This window comes from Peromyscus californicus, unplaced genomic scaffold (genome assembly GCF_007827085.1).
Source record: "Peromyscus californicus insignis strain IS unplaced genomic scaffold, ASM782708v3 Scaffold_65__1_contigs__length_234695, whole genome shotgun sequence".
NCBI lineage: Eukaryota > Metazoa > Chordata > Mammalia > Rodentia > Cricetidae > Peromyscus > Peromyscus californicus.
The window spans coordinates 1,731-24,641 of NW_026294579.1; the positions used below are offsets into that span (position 1 = coordinate 1,731).

General features: G+C 38.0%; 1 protein-coding gene across 1 annotated transcript; it reads right to left on the reverse strand.

The window, feature by feature from the left end:
- Positions 1 to 2,164: 2,164 nt before the first annotated feature.
- Positions 2,165 to 19,429, reverse strand: LOC128098171 (zinc finger protein 431-like; the record flags this gene model as incomplete). Its single annotated transcript, XM_052718933.1, has 4 exons — positions 19,403 to 19,429; positions 4,445 to 4,571; positions 4,183 to 4,243; positions 2,165 to 2,528 (listed from the first exon to the last, which is right to left on the reverse strand). Coding segments are annotated over exons 1-4 (579 nt in total), but the record flags the coding sequence as incomplete, so codon positions are not given.
- Positions 19,430 to 22,911: the final 3,482 nt, after the last annotated feature.

The following is a 22,911-nucleotide window of genomic DNA, read 5'->3' on the forward strand; positions in this document are numbered from 1 at the left end:
AGTTTACATAAGTAGGGTTTCTTTTCTGTGAGTACCTACATATTTCCTGGTATCAAGATAATATAAAGAGCTTTAAAATGTTGACAGGGGCCGGGCGGTGGTGACACACGCCTTTAATCCCAGCAATTGGGAGGCAGAGGCAGGTGGATCTCCGTGAGTTCGTGGCCACTGTGGTCTACAAAGTGAGGTCCAGAAAAGGCAAAAAACTACACAGAGAAACCCTGTCTCAAAAAAACAGGAAAAAAAAAGGAATACTGATTAAAATGTTGACAGGGATAGAGAAATGGCCAAGCCTTTAATAAAAGTTCATTTCCTGGACCAAGGTCTGGTTTTCAATGACTTGGAATAATTCCTGCTATAAGAAGGGCCAAGGGCTTAACCTTCTTGGGAACTAGAATGCACATACATATACCCACAGAAATATATACAGATATTGCTTAATTAAAATAAAAACAAATATTAAAGCTAACTTTCAATCATGAATGTTTTTTCTATTATAATTCTGGTACCATGGGTTTTGAGGCATCTAAATGATTACAGAGTTTTTCTCTATCATGAATTGGTCCATGTTTCAGAAAGAATGCATAGAGACTCGAAGTTAGAGAGAGAAATAAATCATTTTCAGTCTATGATATGATTTGGGAAGATTTAAGAAATGGTACCCTGCTGTAAGAAATCTGTCACTGGGGATTGGCCTGATAGTTTTTATCTGCATACCATTTCCAATTTACATTTTTCTTCATGCTGCAGGACAAGAATGTGAATTCTTAGCCTCTTGCTTTAACTGCCATGTCTGTCACTTGTTAACATGACACTTTTACAGGGTTCATGTATTGCTCTGGATCCAAGGGCTAAATTAAACACTTTTCTAAGTTCACTTAGATATGATCCATTATCAAAGCAACAGAAAAGCAATGATAAACAGCTATGAAATTTTATACCAGAATTTATTATTTCATGTATTTGAAGAATTGCATGAAATCTAAAAGGGTTACCTTATCATTTAAATTTATAGGCCTTTTATCCATATTAGTTGACAGGTGTAAACAAAATAAAGAGATATTATAATGCTTGAAAAGATTATTGACACATTTTAGATTATTTTCCAAAATAATTAATCTTGTGTAATTGAATGTAAGTATGTTGGCTAAAGATCATACCAATTTATATATATTCAGATTTCCTTTGGTATGTTTTTTTTCAGATCTTCAAAGTCTAATGTTATATTCTAAGGCTTTAAGATACCAATTACACACTAAAAGTTTTATAGTTATAGGGTTGCTGTGTTTTCGCTAGGCATTACCACATTGATAATGTTCAAAGGGTTTTCTCTCCGGTATGTGTTTTTATATACTTGAAGATGACTGGGGTGTGCAAAGGCAGTACCACACTGTTTCAATTCATAGGGTTTCTCTCAAATATGTGTTCTTCCATGAAACTGAAAAGCAGTGTGATGAGCAGACTTTACCACACTGATTACAATTGTATGGTTTCACTCAAGTATTTGTTCTTTCATGCCTTTGAAGATGTCTGTGATAAGCAAAAGCTTTACAACACTGTTTACATACATAGGGTTTCTCTCCAGTATGTGTTCTTTCATGCCTTTGAAGATAACTATGACAAGCAAACGCTTTCCCACACTGATTACATTCCTAGGGTTTCTCTCCAGTATGTGTTCTTTCATGCAATTGAAGAGTACTGTGACGATCAAAAGCTTTACCACATTGATTACATTCATAGGGTTTTCTCTCCAGTATTTGTTCTTTTATGCCTTTGAAGAGTATTGTGATAAGCAAAGGTTTTACAACACTGATTACATTGATAGAATTTCTCTCCAGTATGTATTCTTTTATGCCTTTGAAGATTATTGTGATAAGGAAAGGACTTACAAACACTGATTACATTCATAGGGTTTCTCTCCAGTATGTGTTCTTTCATGGAATTTAAGAGTACTGTGACGAACAAAAGCTTTCCCACACTGATTACATTCATAGGGTTTCTCTCCAGTATGTGTTCTTTCATGCCTTTGAAGATCACTACGACAAGCAAAAGCTTTATTACACTGATGACATTCGCAGGGTTTGACTCCAGTGTGTGTTATTTTATGCACTTGAAGAATACCATTTTGTGCAAAGGCTTTCCCACACTGATTACATTCATAGGGTTTCTCTCCAGTATGTGTTCTTCCATGCCTTAGAAGATCACTACAACGAGCAAAAGCTTTATCACACTGATGACATTCATAGGGTTTGAGTCCAGTATGTGTTCTTTTATGCACGTGAAGAGTACCATTTTGTGCAAAGGCTTTCCCACACTGATTATATTCATAGGGTTTCTCTCCAGTATGTGTTCTTTCATGCAATTGAAGAGTACTGTGAAGAGCAAAAGCTTTACCACACTGATTACATTCATATGGTTTCTCTTTTGTATGTGTTCTTTCATGCCCTTGAAGATAACTATGACGAGCAAACGCTTTCCCACACTGATGACATTCATAGGGTTTCTCTCCAGTATGTGTTCTTTCATGCCTTTTAAGATTACTATGACAAGCAAAAGCTTTACCACACTGATGACATTCACAGGGTTTCTCTACAGTATGTGTTCTTTTATGCATTTGAAGAGCACCATTTTGTGCAAAGGCTTTCCCACACTGATTACATTCACAGGGTTTCTCTCCAGTATGTGTTCTTTCATGCTTTTGAAGATTACTATGACAAGCAAAAGCTTTCCCACACTGATTACATTCATAGGGTTTCTCTCCAGTACGTGTTCTTTCATGTACTTGAAGGTGACTGTGATAAACAAAAGTTTTACCACACTGATTATATTGAGAGGGTTTCTCTCCAGCATGTGTTCTTTTATGTACTTGAATATGAGTAGGGTATGCAAAGGCTTTACCATATTGATTATATTCATAGCGTTGGTCTCCAGTATGTATGTTTTTATACCTTGGAGGATGACTATGATGTACAAACACTTAGCCACATTGAGTGTGTTCAGATGATTTTTCTGTAGTATGACTTCTTTCATGCCTGCAAGGATAATTGAAACATTTAATAAATTTGCCACATTCATTACATTGTTGAGTCTTTATATCTGCATGAATTAATTTTACAATTTTGTGTGAATATAAAGAGTTATGTTATCTTTAGTTTTTAACATGTTGTGTACATTCATGTTGTTCCCTACATTAAGGATGGCTTTGCATATTTGAACATGCCTGTCATAGTAAAACCCTTTACTACCTGGCTCATATTTATGGCATCATTTTTCTCTGAGATTTTTCAAATATTTGAAGAGAACTGGAAGAATTCAGACATTTACATCACATACTCTATTGATAAACTTTCCTATACTATGATTAATGCTACATTTTCAAAGTGAACCAGAACAAACAGAAGCATTTACACAGGCCTAGTACTCATAGGTCTTTTCTGTGATGTGTTGTTGATTTAGTCCAAATTAAGCTGGAAAACCAATTATTTGTAAATTTAAATGTCATTCAACAAGTTTGCTCAACATGGGGCTACTACATGTTTTGTAATTGTTCTGAGATTGAGAGATGTACATTACTTCTTTTCATATCCTTATGTTCATATGGCTGGTACCCAAAGTGACATATGATATAACTATAAAGAAAGAATAACAACAAGAAGGTTTCCACATTTTATTTACTGTTGGACTTTCTTTTCCCCATCAACATGTAGCATAGGGATTACTTTTTCTCTACAACATCCCCACTTTAATTCTTGACTCTAACCACCTATCTAACTAAATTAGCAAAGACAGAATAACTTTTGAGTAACAATGCTTTTACTATGGATTTTTTGCTTATCAAAAGGTTGTGTACATATTCTTATCATGCATTCAGTGAGTATACCTTTTGTAATTTGAATAGTATGAAATTAAAAGGATTGTTATTTGTATAGCATAGCTCTGATGAAGCTATTATTCAAATGATGATTTCTGCTAAGGCATTGATTCCTTGTCTTCCTTCTTAAAAGAATGACTTGCAAACACAATTCACTTACCTGCCCTTGAGGTATGTGTGTTTATGAGCATGTAATGATCATCAACGCATTTTGAGCTGTGTTTATTTACAATGTTTCATTTCTTTAAAACTTCCAGATAAGCTAAATATATCCAGAGGCCCATTTGTATCAGCTTGTACAAGAAAATTACCTTCCATATTTTTGAGAACTTTGACAATGTTCTTCAACTTCAAGATCTTCCCAGTTGTAGCCTAAAATATCAAACAAGGAAATGTATGAAATATTACAGGAAACTGAAAAATTTACATTACTTTCTTCAGTGATCCTTAGAACCAAGCCTGTTTTATTGACCTCATTCTGCTTCATTCTCAGTCAGGATTACAGAAGAGCATCGATAACCAAGAAACTATTATTCTCTTATTTAAAATGTGAAGAAGAATTTACAGTATTACCTATAGCAGTGAGGTTCATAAAGGTCTCCAGCATCACATCTTTGTAGAGATTCCTCTGTGAAGGATCCATCAATGCCCACTCTTCCTGAGTGATGTCAACATGCACATCATTATAGATCACTGCATTCTAAAATATGCCATACATAAATATGCCATCCATATGTATAAAACAAAAAGCATGATACAACATTTCAAATGTGTGCTTCTTTGACAATATAACCACATAATTCTTGTGAGTGCTACACATATTCTATAACTCAGACATTACAATGAAATCATCAACTTATTTCACAAAGAAACTGAATAAGAGGTTCACTTCTTTTTTTTCTGAATGCTTTGAACAGGATATCACCCTACAAGAAAAATGCCTATTAACAGAGATAGAGAGACAAGCAAACATTTCAACAGTACTGAGCACACATCTGAGAAATTGAATGAACAATTATTAACTACAAGGAAGATTTATAAGATGGGTATATCGGCTCATGCCTTTAATCCCAGAGCTTAGAAGGTAGAAGCAGGTATGTGTGCTTCTGAGGTGAAAGTTAGCCTAGTCTATGCTAACTGTATCTGCACTGAATCTTCCATTCAAAAAAACAAAACAGAAAAGATGAACTCAGAGATTTTTTTACTGAAGATCCTACAAAGAGTTCGGCATTCACTCCAGTTCTGTATTAATCTTCCAGAAAACTGATTTGCTCCAGTTTAAACTACTTTAATAAATCTTACAAAAGGAACTGTGCATTTAAAGAGGTACAAATAGAAAGAAGATAACATTAGCAATATCAATGATGATCATAAATAATCAACACAGGGAAGGAGAGATGGCTCAGAAGTTGTGTGCTCTTACTGGTCTTGCATATAGATGGGCTCAATTATAAGTACTTATATGGGGGATGCACACAACTGTTCATTATTCCTAAAACTCTCTTTGGACTACTGTGAGGACAGGAAAATATGTAGTGCATATCCATGTATATAGACAAAGGAATCATATTCATTAAAAAAACATTAAAAAACACAAAAAGCAAGAAGAATTTCACACAATTGTAATCTAATGATTCAGGAGGCCCAGACACTACATCTAGGAAGAGAATGGTATCTTCTACTGAATTTCAAAATTGAAACTTGGGGGGTAAAGCTCAGCAAAACAACATATAGTATAGGACCATCACACAATAATAAAAATTAAAAAAACCTGGAATGTTGAACAACCTTTAATCTCAGCATGTGGAAGCAAGAGTCAGGTGAATCTCTGAGTTGGAGGCCAACCTGGTTTACAGAGATACTTTTAGGAGAGTCCAGGGCTACTCAGTAAAATTTTTTCTTCAGAAAAAAAATAGGAACAACAAGATTTTAAAAAATTCAGGCTAACAAAGTGACTTAACATTGAATACCAATTCCATCAATTGTATTGTATGTGATTTAGTGATACTATCTATACTGGTGGTGAAGTCATGGCTGCTGTGGGATGTTCTGTATGGCAAATGTGTTGCTCATTAGTCAATAAATAAAACACTGATTGGCCATTGGCTAGGCAGGAAGTGTAAGTGGGACAAGGAGGAGAATAAAGCTGGGAAATGGAAGGCTGGGTCAGAGAGACACTGCCAGCTGCCATGATGAGAAACAGCATGTGAATATGCCAGTAAGCCACGAGCCATGTGGCAAGGTACAGACTTATAGAAATGCATTAATTTAAGCTATAAGAACAGTTAGCAAGAAGCCTGCCATGGCCATACAGTTTTGTAACCAATATAAGTCTCTGTGTTTACTTGGTCTGGTCTGAGCAGCTGTGGGACTGGCAGGTGAGAGAGATTTGCCCTGACTGTGGGCCAGGCAGGAAAACTCTAGCTACAAATGGCGTCCAACGTGGTGGTAAGAGTTTCCACCCTAAAAATTGAGAAAAAAAGATTCTAAAATGGAGCTAAAAACAGTTCCTAATTGTCTCTCTCAAATGAGCGGCAGCTGCTGGTTTGAGCTACTGGTGGGTTCCTAGCTGTGTGCAGTATGGCAGGAATGAGGCCTCTGCAAGTGGTACATTAAACTGCATGGTGGATTTAGAATTTGCTAGTACAAAACAAAAAAAAAGAAGTTTCTGGGCTACATGCTGCTTGGATAAAAGCATAGACCCATGATAGCTCCCAGAGCTGGCGGTAAACCACCGCCATGATGGGAAACTGAGGTGGGCAGAGCCAGCAGCCACAGCTGCTGCAGTTTAAGGCAATAGATTCACAATAAGACAGATTCAGATGTAATAGTTTACAATGTGTGTAAAAAATACGTAGGCTTGAAAGAGACAAAAAAGGTGATATATACAGTTATAGAAACAAATACATAATTTTAAAAAATAAAGTCTTTAAAGCGACAGTAAAATTAATACGAAAAATAAGTCATGTAAAGATGAATATTACACAGAGAATCTAGATTGTGTTGTCTTTGGGATTTTTAACTGCAGAAAAATATTTGATCATAAAAGATGATGAGTTAAACCAAAATGTATATTTTAAACGTACCTTGACTTCAAAATTTGGATGTAAGGATGTGTTGCTTTGGAAAGGAGACTGCTTTTGTTCCCACAGAAAGCCAAACGCTATGGATTTGTTCCAGACTAAGATACATCAGGTTTGACCAGCCAAGACACCCTGAAAGGTCTCCGATGACACCATGACCCAGATGATTCAACATCCAGAATGGTTTCAAGGCAACTGGCTCAGACGATACAGCCTCACGGACTACTCCATGATCCTAAAATTTTCTTTGTGTCCCCATAAGATACATCGCCCCCCTCCAGCAGGAAGTAGTAAGAGAAGCTACGCCCAAATTCCAAAATTATATGTAATTTTACTTTGTTAAGGTTAAAACCTTCCTTTTTGAAAAAAAAAGGAGGGGGGGGAAGTGCTATGGATGTTCTGTATAGCAAATGTGTTGCTCATTAGTCAATAAATAAAACACTGATTGGCCATTGGCTAGGCAGGAAGTGTAGGCGGGACAAGGAGGAGAATAAAGCTGGGAAATGGAAGGCTGGGTCAGAGAGACACTGCCAGCCGCCATGATGAGAAACAGCATGTGAAGATGCCAGTAAGCCACGAGCCATGTGGCAAGGTACAGACTTATAGAAATGCATTAATTTAAGCTGTAAGAACAGTTAGCAAGAAGCCTGCCACGGCCATACAGTTTGTAACCAATATAAGTCTCTGTGTTTACTTGGTCTGGTCTGAGTGGCTGTGGGACTGGCAGGTGAGAGAGATTTGCCCTGACTGTGGGCCAGGCAGGAAAATTCTAGCTACAAATGGCAGCAGCAGAAGAAAGTTGACTGATTCATTTCAACCACAACATAGTAGAAAACATAGAAAAGGAAATGCGTTGAGGCTATGGTAACACATATCACAAACCTCAATGAGATATTTTATCCAGAGAGGTTCCACAAGTACCCAAAGAAATTCAACAAGGAGAGACACATGTTCAAATACCTCATCCTATCTGGGAGCTTTTCATTCAGTTGACTAGATTCTCACCCAGGTCATATAGGCTCAAGGGTCATCCTTGAAGAAAATACATTTAGTCACTTCAATGATTCTCACAGTATGCAACAACCCCTTCACTGTTGAAATATCCAAAGTCTCTTTTGACACTCAAGACAAATTCTTGATTGTGGCATCTTATAAAATGAGAAAACAATTTAAATATTTCCAACATGTGAATGGCACAGAAAACCCATTTCCATCCCAAAGGAGAGGAACTAAGACACAGTGAGGAAAGACTGAAACCCAGCAGGGCAACCATTGAATCTGGTACTTCTGTGTCAGAGACATAGGACTTCATTTTCAAAGGGTTTAGATGGTTCTCTCTCCACAACTTCCCATACAGCTCTCTCTATGGTTACTTCCACTCCATTATATGCAGCTAGCTCTCCATGTAAGATGTCTCATAGCTTAAGTATTTCAACATCTTATGGTCTCAAAATACAACTTAGGTTTCATCCTCATAGTATCATGTAATGAACTCACACAGTGTTCTCATTGGTGATCTTACCATACAAATAACACAGATGCCTACAACAGAGCTGATCTGAAAATGCAGACTAAAAATGTATAATCTTAAATTTTATATCATTCTTGACTCCATAACCAGGTAAACATCAATGATTCCCCCAAATTTGGTTTGTAATTTGGGATGGCCTCTGCCACACTTGGATCAGAGTTGCTGCAGGCCTTGAATAAAGTTGCTTCCTGGGACTGGCAATCATATGCCTAATCCCTCCATTAACTGAGGGCATATAAGAATGGATTCTAACCCTTTGTGCACCTTGCTAAGCTTCCAATGTACAGTAAGGGCCATCTTTTTAATAGTGATAATCTCCCTGAACATTCATCACTCTGTTCAGCATTTGACTACCTTCTGCAAAGTCATAGTGCTGTTTTTCTCTACAACCTGGAGACTTTTCATTTCCTTATGATCCATTTCTTGTTTTTTTAATGTAGTACTGAATGAATCATAAGTAATAGCTATCCAAGAGAGTCAATATTCCCTCTAAGAAATCAGCCCCATTATTATTATTTTTATTTCTGCCTTACTCAATTTCTTGAGGACATCGGCAAAATGAGAAAAGTTAGGGGCCAAAATATCATACAAATGACTTCTCTTTCAATTCCCCCCAAAATTCTTTGACCTCTACCTCCACTGTTCACAATACCTTTAAGAGTACTTTATTCAAAATACTACAAGAATAACCAGTTAAGCTTTGTGTGCAGCTTTCTATGTCCTCTGCCAAAATCAAAATCAGAGAAATCACTGACCACCACTCACCCTGTGCACTCCAGTTCTCTTCTTCACCAATTTTGATATGCTCAACATATCTAAATTTTGATATGCTCAACATTCCCCTCAAAAGTCATCATTCCCAGTACCTTTGAACAACAAAATCACTTTTGGTTTACCACATTCTGTTACAACTTGCTTTTTTCTTTCTTTGATTCAATTCTCTACACAAAAGCAACTAGGTAATAAACATGCTTATTTGGCTCATTCTGCCAGATCACAATCCACCATTGTCAGTGTTTAGGATAGGTATTCAATCTAGCAACTGAAAGCAAAAACCATGAGGAATCTTTGTTTCCAGGCTTTCTCTCTAACATAGTCATTGTCTTTTATGCCAAACTTGCTGTTTTATCTAGTGAAGGCCAACTTTCTTAGGGATATTGCACACTCAGTGGAAGGCTATCACCCATAAATCATCAATCAACAAAATCTCTGACAGACTTAGCAACTAGTTGTTCTAATGTGGCACATCTTCATCAGATGTTCCAAAAGGTGACTGTGGGCTCTGAAATGTTGACATCTCAAAGTAACTCAGACACAGAGACAATAATATATGAGACTTTACAAACCCAAACCCAATGAATCAACTACATCAATAACTTAAATAGCAAAAAAAAATTGATGATGATAAAAAGTAGCAAAACAGATACACCAAGAAATGAAGAAATACAAGTTTCTGAGATCAAGAAGAGAAAGCTAAAATTGTTCTTCTACAGAAAATCTCCAAATGAAAAAACTTAAGGAGATCCTAACATAATGTAGTAATTTTCCATAAAATAAAAATAAGTGAAGTTCTATCATTTGCCAGAGAAATAATATAACTACATCATAGCTAATACAAAAAACCTCACACAACACAGATGGTACAACTGATAAAAGGAGACAGAAAGACAGACCTACAAATATAACTTTGTCTCTTAAAAGAGAATTATAAGTTTCTAATGAAAACCAAAATCAGAGAAATCACTGACCACCACTCACCCTGTGCACTCCAGTTCTCTCCTTCACCAATAATAGAAAATGGGTTGGGTAATTCCACCAAAATTGGAATCATTCACTTGAAGCCTGATATTTCTACACTGTGAAAAATAGTTTTGTCTACTAATACTATCTCATTCTCCTTTGATAAAGAAAAGGATGTCTATTAGAAATTTAGAAAAAAATTTGTTTCCTATGACTGAAGATTAGACATAAACCTGTATCAGAGTGAGGAAATAAAAAAATTAAATAAATGAAAAACAATATTTTTTAAAGATATTGTAGGCCGGGCTGGTGGTGGCGCACGCCTTTAATCCCAGCACTCGGGAGGCAGAGCCAGGCGGATCTCTGTGAGTTCGAGGCCAGCCTGGTCTCCAAAGCGAGTTCCAGGAAAGGCGCAAAGCTACACAGAGAAACCCTGTCTCGAAAAAACCAAAAAAAAAAAAAAAAAAAAAAAAAAGATATTGTATGATTTTTATTATATACATAAAGCAACCTGATTTCTCTAATTGCTTTATAAGTCACAAGAACTTTTGAAAACAAATATAGACCCATTGTATGTGTATATTTGTATGTATGAGAAGGAATATTTTCCATGTGTGTATAGGTGACAGAAAAAAAGAGCATTTCAGATCCCCTGGATCTGGAATAGCAGTTGATTACAAGCCTTCAAATTTGAGTGCTCATATCTGAACTTCCCTAAGAAGAGTACTTGCTGAGTGACATTTTCACCCCAAATACTACTTTTTTTTTTCCAATAAACGAAATGTCTTTCACAGATTAGCCACAACAGAAGTCTAAATAAGTAAATAAATGATCCCTGGGAACCTAATGAATCAGTATTAAGATGTTGGGTATGGGACCAGGAAGACTATCCACAGACATTCCCCACTCTCAGGGATCCAATACTCAGGATTGCCCTGAGGGGCTGAAACAGAACTCCAGTTGCAGCTTCTCCTCTCCCTTTCCCTGTCTCCAGTGGATTCCAAAGACCATCCCCACCTACCTACCCTTCCCTACTCACTTCATATCTGAGTCCCATTACCCAACTGGGGTGGACACCTTCTGGTCATTTACTCACCACACCTTCCAGAAGATGAGTTAGGATGTCTGCAGATCCAGCACATTGTGTCTTACCCCACAGCTGATTTTAAAAGTTGCTCCTATCAGTGGAGTAGAACATCAGAGGCAGCTTACTCTCTTCCATCTCCATGCCTCCAGTGCCTCTGAAGATCATCTCCCCTGCATTCCTCTTCTCCTAGTTCCTAACATCATCAAGCATTCTCCCTTGAACACACCAGCCAAGAAGGCCAGGAAAAAGGCAGCACTCGTTCAACACACACTCTGAAACTCCAGAGAACAAACACAAACCCAGGAACAAAACTGCCATCCAACAAAGATGATACTATAAACCAGCACCTAGACCTATTATCACCCTAAACCCAGAAGCCTAGTAGAGGAACATAATTAATAAAAGTCAGGGCACTATGTCACCACCAGAACCCAGGTATGCTACCATAGCAGGCCCTAAATACTCAAAAAGAATTGAAATAAAAGGGAAAAAAACTTAAAAACCAAATATATAGAGATGATAGAGGCCCTTAAAAATGAATAAATACTTTACATAAATTCATGAAAGTAGAAACAAACAAACAATGGGAGGAAATTAATAAACTCTTCCTTAAAGCTAGGAAAATGCAAACAATTGGCATAAAACAATAAACCTCTTAAATAAAGCCAGATAAAACAAAAAAATCATTAAAAGAAATAAATGCTACTGTTTAAGACCTGACAATTGAAATAAAAACAATGAAGAAAACAGAAACTGAGGGAATTCCAGAAATGAAAAATTTAGGATTACAAAGAGGAATTACAGAAGCAAGCTTCTCCATTAGAATAGAGAAATGTTAAATGTTAACCTCAGAACAAAACTGCCTTCCCCTCTGAACAGGCTGGCTTAGCAGAAGGTCACAGCTGCTTCCATGTAAGACCAGCAGGAGTTCATTTGAATGAGCCCTGGCTTGTTTTCTGGCTCAGGGCTGTGACATCACTGTAAATAATTTCATTCTTTCCTTTTTATAACTTACAAAAATATTTATAAAGTGCTTTTTCTATATGTGTCTGTGTGTTGTGCCCACCAAGGCCAGAAAAAAGCAAGAGATGTCTGGGACTAGAGTTACAACAAATGGTTAGTGACCATGTGGGTTCTGGGAATGGAACATGGGTCCTCTTAAAACACCCAGTGCTCTTAATAGCTGAGCTGACAATCTAGCTCCTTTTTTATTTAAAATTTATTTTCATAATTTTTTAAATAAAATATATTACATCACTCTTTCCTTTTATCACTTCCTTCCATCCCTTCCCAAATCCTTTACAAATTCTCCCTTTTTAAGTGTGGGTGAATAAGTATGCTAAAATACATTAATACAATCTGCTGCATCCATATTTATTGGTTTTCTATATATGGATAATGGGCTGACCATGTCGTATTGGCTAAATAATTAGGGAGCTCATCTTTGTCTGAGGTTAATTCTCTCAGGAGAATTCTACTTTTTTTTTTTTTGGTTTTTCGAGACAGGGTGTCTTTGTGTAGCTTTGCGCTTTTCCTGGAACTCACTTGGTAGCCCAGGCTGGCCTCGAACCTCACAGAGATCTGCCTGGCTCTGCCTCCTGAGTGCTGGGATTAAAGGCATGCGCCTCCACCGCCCGGCTGAGAATTCTACTTTTTAGTCAGCATCTGGTACCTGACCCTGCCTGAGCTACCTTGGAGAGGAAGCATAATCAAGAATAGAAAACTTAGGTTGGAAAATAACTTACCAGTTAAGAGCACTGAAGATTCTTTCAGAGCATCCAGCTTCCACTCCCAATACATACAGAGACTCACTAATATCTCTAACTACAGTGTCAGGAGTCCTCACACCATCTCCTTACTTCCCTGTCCACTAACATTAAATGCAAAATATTTTATGCAACTTTTCCTCATAGTAGCCAAAGTATTCAAAGTATCACACTTGACAAATATTTATGTTATGGCTACTAGGAATGACTACTTTTATAAGGTAAGACCTTGTCAGAACATGCTGTTACGTCATACAAATAAAAAATAATAAACTAAAGAAAAACAACCAGTTCTGTGCAAATTTATTCAACACATATCTGAAGTGTTCTTTAAATACTTATACTGTTTTAAAAGTTTCTTTGTGGGTATATATATGTATATTTATCTATGTATGTCTCTTTGTGTGAAGTGTGTGTATTTGTGCATGTGTTTGTGTGTATGTGTTTGTGTGGTGTTTGTGGTTTATGTGATCTTTGCCTCTGTTTATGTTTGTGTTTCTTTATGTTTGTGCACGTATTTGTGTGTATGTGTGTTTTTGTTTTGTTTGTATAGTTTGTGTTTTGAGTGCAGTGTGTGTATTTTTGTGTGCTGTGCATGTTTATATGTATATTGTGCATCTATTTGTATATGTGTGTGCATGTGAAAAAAAGAGGTGTGTTTGATGTGGGTATCTGTTTGATGTGTAGTGTACATACATGCTAGACCTCACATACAGTGGCCAATTAACAACTTTGAGGACTTGGTTGTATCATGTGTTCCCAGGAACAAGCTTATTGCACGTGTACAGCAATGTGCTATAAGTCATCTCAAGATCTCATTAATACATGTAAATAAACTTTATATAAAATAATTGCAGGCACCTAAAGTCAATGCAAATATATTGTCTTGTGTGATTGCTTTTTGAACAAACATGAAATAACTCAGGTTTACTACTGAAACATCTTAGGTGAATTTCCTGATTGGGGAGATTTTAGTGATTAACATTATTTTATCTAAAGCAATAGTGGCTAAAATTACCCAAATTCCCTATAGCCAATGGTCTATGAAGCTGTTAACCCCAGTTTGAAACTTCTCTAGTGCTAAACATTAGATAGATACCTTTGTCACAGGACAAAGTTGACAACTCTAGATATACAAATTATAATAGCATCCATTAGTATAGGCAGGTGATGGGGAAGTCCTTAAACTTTAAAATATATAGAATACATATACTAGCAAGTAATCAACAAGTGTGAAGAACTAAGATGAGAGTTCCTACTTCCTTGAAACTCTCTAGGGTTTCAAATTGCAAATACCAACATTAAATAATTCTTATTTAAAATTCCATTTTCTAGGATCCATCTCTTAAATTGTGTGAGTCAGAGTAACTCAGATGGTGTTGAGTAAGCTGGAGTAAGCTCTTCTTGCAAACCTGACAAGCAGGAAAACTTGGTTACCATTATCCTAAACTTGTTAAGTATTTGTTTTTAAATCCCCCACATCATTCCCTCATTGAGTGAATGGCACAATGGATGTGAACAAATGCCCTCAGTCTCTGTGGACTCTCTTATATAGCTCTACTGGCTGAACCACTTTCCTTTCTAACCCTACAAGAAACAGTAAACTCAGACCTTCTGATTTAACACTAACATTTTATTATTAATAGAATCACATGATATATAACCCCAGCATTCAGAAGCTGGGAGGAAAGATGTCATGAATAACTGGCCTCCCTGGGGATGGAAAACAAAACAACAAAATAATTCTATTCAAGATGGGAAGGACAGACCTAACAATTTTAACTCCTTTGCAGTCAGAAAATCACATTTTAGGTTCCTTTTTTTTAATAAAATTTTCAACTTTCTTCTTTGTTGGTGTGATTAAATTCTCTAACCAGAAGCAACTCAGATAATTAATAGGTTTGTTTGTTTTGTTTTTTGTTATTGTTTTGTTTGGTTAATACCTCTAGGCCACACTCCCTCCTTGTGGGAGATTAGGATAGAAATCAAGCTAATAAATGAAGGGAAAATATAAAGAAGCATTGCTTCCTGGTTTTCTCTCTTGCTCTGTCACTGTCTCATCCTAAGCTAGCTCTCTTATCCAGCCCAGCCACAGTTTCTTAGAGCTATTACCAACTCAGTGGAAGAGGCTTCCCACATCAATCAAAATCAACTCAATCTCTCTCAGACTTAGCAACCAGATATTTTGGTCTAGGTACACTCTCAACTGATGTACCCCCAGATGACTCTAGGCAATGTCATGCTTACAGCTGAGGCTAATTAGGGGGAAAAAGACAATAATATAAGAGGGGGTTTTAAATATCCAAAGCCAATGTATTAATTATATTAATCACTTAAGCATCAAAAACAGAAACATGAATATAGAAACAACCAGAAACCACACACATGCCTGGAAATGAGAAGAGTCAAGCCTCTAAGATCAAGAAGAGAAGACTAAAACTGTATCTCCACACAAAATTCACAAACCATCAAAAAACAATGAACTCATAACAAGAAATATTCAGAATACAAAATTGTTGAAGGTCCATAATTATCCAGAGGAACAGCAATATAATTAGATGATAATAAAACTAACAACATCAATGGCACCACATTAAAAAAGGAATAGTAAAAAGAAACCTACAAACATATCATGGTCCCTTAAACAAGAACAAAAGGATTCTAATCAAAATCTTTCTACAAGAAATCACTGACCAGCACACATCCTGTACAATAATTTTTTTCTTTGCCAATAATAGAAAATGTGTTGTGTGAGGAGGGTGTGCCACCAAAATTGAAGAAATTCACTTCAAGGTTTTTGATGTTTTAATTATATAGAAAATCATTTGACTTCTAAAAGGATCTCATTCTTTTATGATAAAGAAAAAGAAGTCTGTTAGGAACACTTAGAGACCATTTTCCCCTATGATGATTGCCTATAAGTCTGAATCAAAGTGAAGACATAAAAACTTTTTAAAACAAAATAAAAAACAATAGATTTTGAATGTATCAGTATACACCTAAAACAACTTGTTTTGCTCTAATTGCTTATAAGTTATAAGCATTTTGAAAACAAGGTTTTTTTTTCAATTTTTACATATGTTTGTGCATGAGAAAGAATGTTTTCAATACATATACAGGATCTGGAATAGTAGATAATTATGAGCTTCTCAACTTGAGTGTTGGTATCAGAACTCAGGTCATTCTCAAAAAGAATATGTGTTGAGCCACCTGCCAAAATCATAACATGTTTTATCCAGTAAACCCAAAGTCTTTCACATATAAATCACAACCTAAATAAATACAGAAGTAAATAAATGATCCTTGTGAACATGATTCATCAAGATGAAGTTTTTGCATATGGTAAATTTACAGCATAAAATGAACACAGTCCAGTAACAATGCTCAACCATTTACAACAGGATAACTGATTACAAAGCTACTTTCACAGTGAAAACACTCAAAGTGATCCCTGGGATTATAAAAAAAAATTGTACACAGGTTGAAATAATATGATTTCTATACTTACTACTAAGGTACAGTGATCAAGAATGAGTGTAATATTTGTGAAAAAATGAAGAGGATAGAGAGAAAAGCAAAAAACAAAGGCAGAAAAATATAGTGAACAATAAATCAGAGACCAAAGGTAATTTAACCAGAAAAAAATGTAATCTTGAACAATGTTACCCAGTTACCCATGATTCTATGTGTATAGAAAGTAAATAAGTGCAGACTTCACAACTACCACAAAATTAACTCAAAGTGAACCTTGAATAATTTATTTTAATCCTCAAGCTACTGATAATTCTTACAAATGCAGAAGCCCTATGCTCTAGACCTCTCTTTGCAAAAGGAGGAGATCTCTTGGGACGGCTCTGTAGACCCTTATGCTTCTTTGTGGTTTCAGGTAAGTCCAGCTGCACTGATGTCCAATCCCAAAGCAACATAGAAGAATAAATTATAATCTGCTTTATTATGTCACATGGACTATGGCACTTAATGTGAATTCTATGCAATCTATCTATCCAACACCATGCACACCTAAGAACCTCTGTAGCTCATAAACTCCTTTATCCCCTAGAACTAAACTTTGCTGAATCACACTATTGCAGCTGGTGGTATCAGAAAGTGAGAAGTGTTCTGATAGTGTACTGCTGAAACATAATCCACATCACCATCTTTCTACCAGTTTCTAAAATACTGAATACATTTATAAGAGAAACCTGAAAGTGGAATGCAATATTCAGAACTTTTAGAAACCAGACATTCAGTGTTCTAATGTGTCTTCCAAATGCACACCAAAAGCTTGCCTGTGGGTACTCACTGGACAGTGAGTGATATTACAAGAATCATATGTTCCCATGCCAGGACTGTAGTCTCCCCCTACCAAAGAAATCCATTCACAGTGAAGCTCAAAGTGCAAGGACCACTGTCCAGGTAACCACATAGACCAACAGAACCATAGTCTGGCTCATCATCCATCCAAATACCAACAGAAATAACCGCTCAACAGACCTGCTCTGAATACCCTATCCTCACCATGGCATAGCTGGTCATCTTCACTACAACTATTTACAGAAGAAGCAGAATGTAATCATGGAATGAATCTGCAAGCTACCTGCCACTCTTATTACTCATTGAAAAGTATTCCATAAGTTTTCATTGGCTAGGGCCACCCCGCTGTGCCTCAGCTCTCCTACTGGGTGATCAGAGATCAAAGGACACAGAGAGCACAGTCCTTCCAGCTCTGCCCTTCCAGTCCAGGGGACAAGGTCCTAGTCTAGAAAGTTTCTATTTTTTGTAGGCATTCGTCTACTCTCCTAGAGCATATCCTCTATCTCATCCAAAGCAGAGGTTCCTTTGTGAGAACATTTAATTATACACTTAATATCCAGTGCTACCAACCCATTGCCTCATCATATCTGGAAATTGTGTAGCTCAAAATGTTCACATTCACATAGTAACTGTTGTTAGTGCATAACTCTTGTTAAAGAAAAACAGACCATGAATTAGAAAACAATGAGTGGTCATGGTATGGCTTGGAGACAAAAAAGAGGATGTGGATACGATGTAGATAAAACTCAAAAATATATTTTGAAAAGTTGAAATGGGCCGGGCGGTGGTGGCACACGCCTTTAATCCCAGCACTCAGGAGGCAAAGACAGGTGGATTTCTGTGAGTTTGAGTCCAGTCTGGGCTACCAAGTGAGTTCCAGGAAAGGCGCAAAGCTACACAGAGAAACCCTGTCTCAAAAAACCAAAAAAAGAAAAAAAGTTGAAACGGGTATGATGGCCATGTGCTCCAGAGTCTAGGGATTTTTATTAGAGCACATGAAAGATTTCTCAAACCTTTAGCTCTGGGTGTATATCTAAAACCTGAAAAATAACATTCACATTAGGCATGGTCACATTTTACCTACATGTATTTTGATGGAACTACTGTAAATATAGCAATTTGGTTTCATGATAAAGTCAGTCCTTTATCCAGATTCTTGATTGCCCTTTTCTGTGGACCCCAAGAAATGGCCAATCCGGACATTTATGGAACGTCTAAAATTGATTACCTAATTCCACATAGCTATTCTCAAGTACTCTTGAAGTTGGAAATCTGTCAACCCCCAACCTGCCTCTCCCTTTCTGCACTGTGACTCCACCAGCTTCAAAGATGATCAACGAACTCAATTCTTGCACAGGTCCCTCTTCATTTATAACTCTCCACTAAAAGCAAGAGAGATTATGGGTCACTCATTAACTACTTTGTTTTTTCTTCTTATTGACCAATCAAGGCCCAGAATGGAAGGAATTGGAGGACCTCACACGTAAAAATTAAATGCAAAACACTAAACCTCTATATTTTAATAGAAGGTATTCTCTAAGTTTGGCATCCTGCTTTCCATGGGTTCACCGAAAGCATGTTGAAGTTCAAAGATTTTTTTTTTTTGGTTTTGGAAAAAGGGTTTCTCTGTGTAGTTTTGGTGCCTGTCCTGAATCTCACTCTGTAGACCATGTAGACCAAAATCCACAGATACACCTGGCCCTGCCTCCAAAATGCTGGGATTAAAGGCTTGTGCCATGACCGCCTGGCTCATGCACCACCACCACCCAGTTTCAAAGATGTTTTTAAGCACAGCTCCCTACTTACAGCTCTGTGATCAGATACTGCCCATAGAGCAGTGATTCAGAGGCCTGCCCCTGGGTCTAGGGAGTTTTAAGTACCACGTGGGACCTCAGAGGACTAAGATTCTACAGGCAGGTTCCCACCCAGGTCCTGGGAGGACAGACCACAGTGGATTCTACACCTCACCATCTGCTTCAACCTATCTGGAGACAGAAGCAACTCACTCACCTTGTCAGGGATTCCTAGGTCAGCCATGCTCTCTGCTCAACTCCCTGCAGCAGGGCTCACAGCACAGCACACAAAGCCAATAGCACCAGCTCCTCTTGAAAGCCAAGTCTGAAACCTATGGCAGCAGGAAGAACCCTGCACCACTTTTGACTGGCAGGTCACCTGGAGGACCTGATTGGCTAGTGAGACCTGAGTGACAAGAGCACATCCCATAGGGTTACAATGTGCTTAAAAACACAGCACAATGGTTCCTGTCCCTCCCTTCCACCCCAGACAAAGACTTTTCTAGATCAGCAGAAATATGCATTTCAATAGCACTTGCCCCAGGCTGTAAAGCAGACCTGCTTTCTTCCTGCTCTCCATTGGCACTTCCTTTTCCTCCTCCTGGACACAATGTGGATAGCTAGCTTGTCCAGCACACTATACTATGTGGGATGGAGTGATTCTCTGCCACACAGGTAAAAGGGGGTGTCCAAAATTTTAACAATATTGAGCCGGGCAGTGGTGCCACACACCTGTAATCCCAGCACTTGTGTGGCAGCAGAGGCAGGTGGAGCTCTGTGAGTTTTGAGGCCAGCTTGGTCTACAAAGTGAGTTCCAGGAAAGGCGCCGCTACACAGAGAAATCCTGTCTCCAAAAACCAAAAAAAAAAAAAAAAGATATTTAAAGACACACAAAGAGAGTGTTTTTTGTGTGACTTCACACTGACATCAGGTGAACTGAAGGTACTTTTTACCTGGTTGTCACAGGGACTGCAGACAAACAGCAAAGAAAAGCAGAAACTAGATCACAAACACGATAATAGGTCTTTCTTTCATCAGAAACCTGGATGATGGTTCCATTGCTTAAGGAGTTTTATTCCTGAAATTGAGAGCAAAATTTTGGCAAATTAAATAATTATAAAGAGTAGTCTTCATGGAAAGTTTAATACTGAGAGAGTAATGGAGCCAGGAAGAAAGCATTTACGAGCACCATTGTTAGCTCGCACATCTTTCTCCATAGACAGGTAAAAAAAGAAAAAAAACACAACTGTATTATTAAAGCTTCTCTACATGATCAGGATTCATAGAATGAATCTCTCCATTTATGTACAAAGTTGATTTCATAGAATATCTTATAAGCATGCAGGGTGGGAAGAAAAATGGAAATATCAGTAGCCATCTTGAGAGACGGTTGCTCCTCTCCTCCTCCAAAGGTATTTGCTGATTAGCAGTTTTAGAAGTCACCAGAAGTTGAACTTTTAAGGCGGGGACAATAAATCTATGTATCCTGGACTTGGCAAAACAAGATATAGGGAGTAATGGGTTGAATTGACCAGAAGTTAAACTCAAAGGAGATTAGGACTGGAACAATAAATCTGAGTGTATATATCTTGGGTTTAACAAAAGCAGGACATAGGTAGTAAAAAATATATCTCTATAGATACCCTGAATCCTGCTATTCATCAGTAACCTCATGCTTATAGTTCAGCCAGTAACTTCAAAGAACTACCTCACCCCTAGCCTCATTGTCCAATCCCCAGGTGCAAGTAAACATTTCTTATATAAACCCCTTAAAGTGAGTGCCCAGGCTCACTGTGTCAGATGTTGGGCATGGACCAAGTTTGCTTGTTTTGTTATTGAAAACCTCTGTGTGCTTTCATTGGTTAATGGCTCTGTGGTGGTCTTGGTTGGGAGTCTTGCGACCTGGACACAACAGGAAGGAGATCATTTTAACTAGCCTTGCCTGATGTCTGTCTCAGGGCTGTGACATTATTGCAGAGAATTTCATTTTAAAGCTTTATTTTATTTTATGTATATGGATGTTTGCCTCCAGCTGTCTGTGCAGAGTACTTGCAGAGGCCAGGAGAAAGTTACAGGAGATGGTTAGATTTAACCTGTTCCCTATGTAACAACACCTGGTGCTGCTTTTAACTGTTAAGCTATCTCCCTAGGCCATTTTTTTTTTCATTTTTCTTTATTAAGAAATTTTCTACTCACTGCACATACTATCCACAGAACCCTCTCCTACCTCTTCCCACCCTCCAGCCATCTTTCTCAAGACACCCCGCATGCCCACATTCCCCAAATCAAGGTCTCCCACAGGGAATAAGCAGAGCCCAGCACACTGAGCCTAGTTAGGTCCCAGCCCCTTCCCAGTACACAAAGGCAGTGCAAAGATGCCACACCACAGGCACCAGATTCCAGAAGTCTGCCCATAGACCAGGGACAGATCCTGATCCCCTTGCCTGGGTGACCCCAAACAGTTCAAGCCAAACAACCATCTTCCATTCCAGAGGGCTTAGTCAGGTACCATGAGGGCTCCACAGTCAACAGTCCATAGTTAACAAGTTTCTACTAGAGTGACCTGTCATATCTGCACATCCTCCCATCATGATCTTGACTTCCCTCGCCTGTCAAATCCCTCCTCTGTCTCATCAATTGGATTTCAGGAGCTCAGCCTGGTGCCTGGCCATGGATCTCTGTATCTGCCTCTATCAGTCACTGGACAAAGACTCTATAATGACAGCTAGGTTATTTGCTAGGCTGGTCACCAGAGTAGACCAGTCCAGGAACACTCTAGATCACTGCCAACAGACCAAGGTGAGGTCAACCTTTTGGATTCCTGAGAAGCTCCCTAGCACCCTGCTTCTTCCTATTCCCATGATGTCCTCATCTATCATGGTATCTTCCTCCCTGCCCTTCCACTCTGTCCCTGTTACAGCTTGACCCTCCCATTTCCTCATGTTCTCATCACCCACTCCTTGCCCTATGCCACGCCCCCCACACCCAGTCTACTCATGTAGCTCTAATCTACTTCTCCTTCACAGAGTCATCCATGTGTCCCTCCTAGGGTCTTTCCCTGTTAGCTAGCCTCTCTGGAGTAGTGTGTTGCAGTCTGGTAATCGCTTCCCTCACATTTAGAATCCACTTATGAGTGAGTACACACTATGTTTGTCCTTCTGAGTCTGGGATACCTCACTCAAGATGATATTTTCTAGATCCATCCATTTGCCTGCAAATTTCATGATGTCATTGTTTTATACCATTGTGTATATGTGCCATATTTTCTTTATGCATTCTTCAGTTGAGGGACATTTAGGTTGTTTCCAGGTTCTTGCTATTATGAATAATGCTAATATGAGCAGAGTTGAGCATGTGTTCTTGTGGTAAGATTGAGCATTCCTTGGGTACATGACCAAGTATAACTGGGCCTTGAGGAAGACTTATTCTCAATTTTCTGAGAAACCACCATACTGATTTCCAGAGTGGCTGTAGAAGTTTGCATTCCCACCAACAGTGGAGGAGCGTTCCCCTTGCTCCACATCCTCTCCAACATAAGGTAGCTCGTATATCTTAAATTAATCCAATTCTATTTTTCTATATTTTACCACATGTTCCAGGGCTTACCGTTCTACTGGCATGTTGTTCCTTGGGTGGCATGCTGGCATCTCTCCAGACTTCATCTTTTACTTTCCTGTCTCCCACCTTGTATTTCCTGCTTGCCTCTAAGCTGACTTGCCAAAGGTC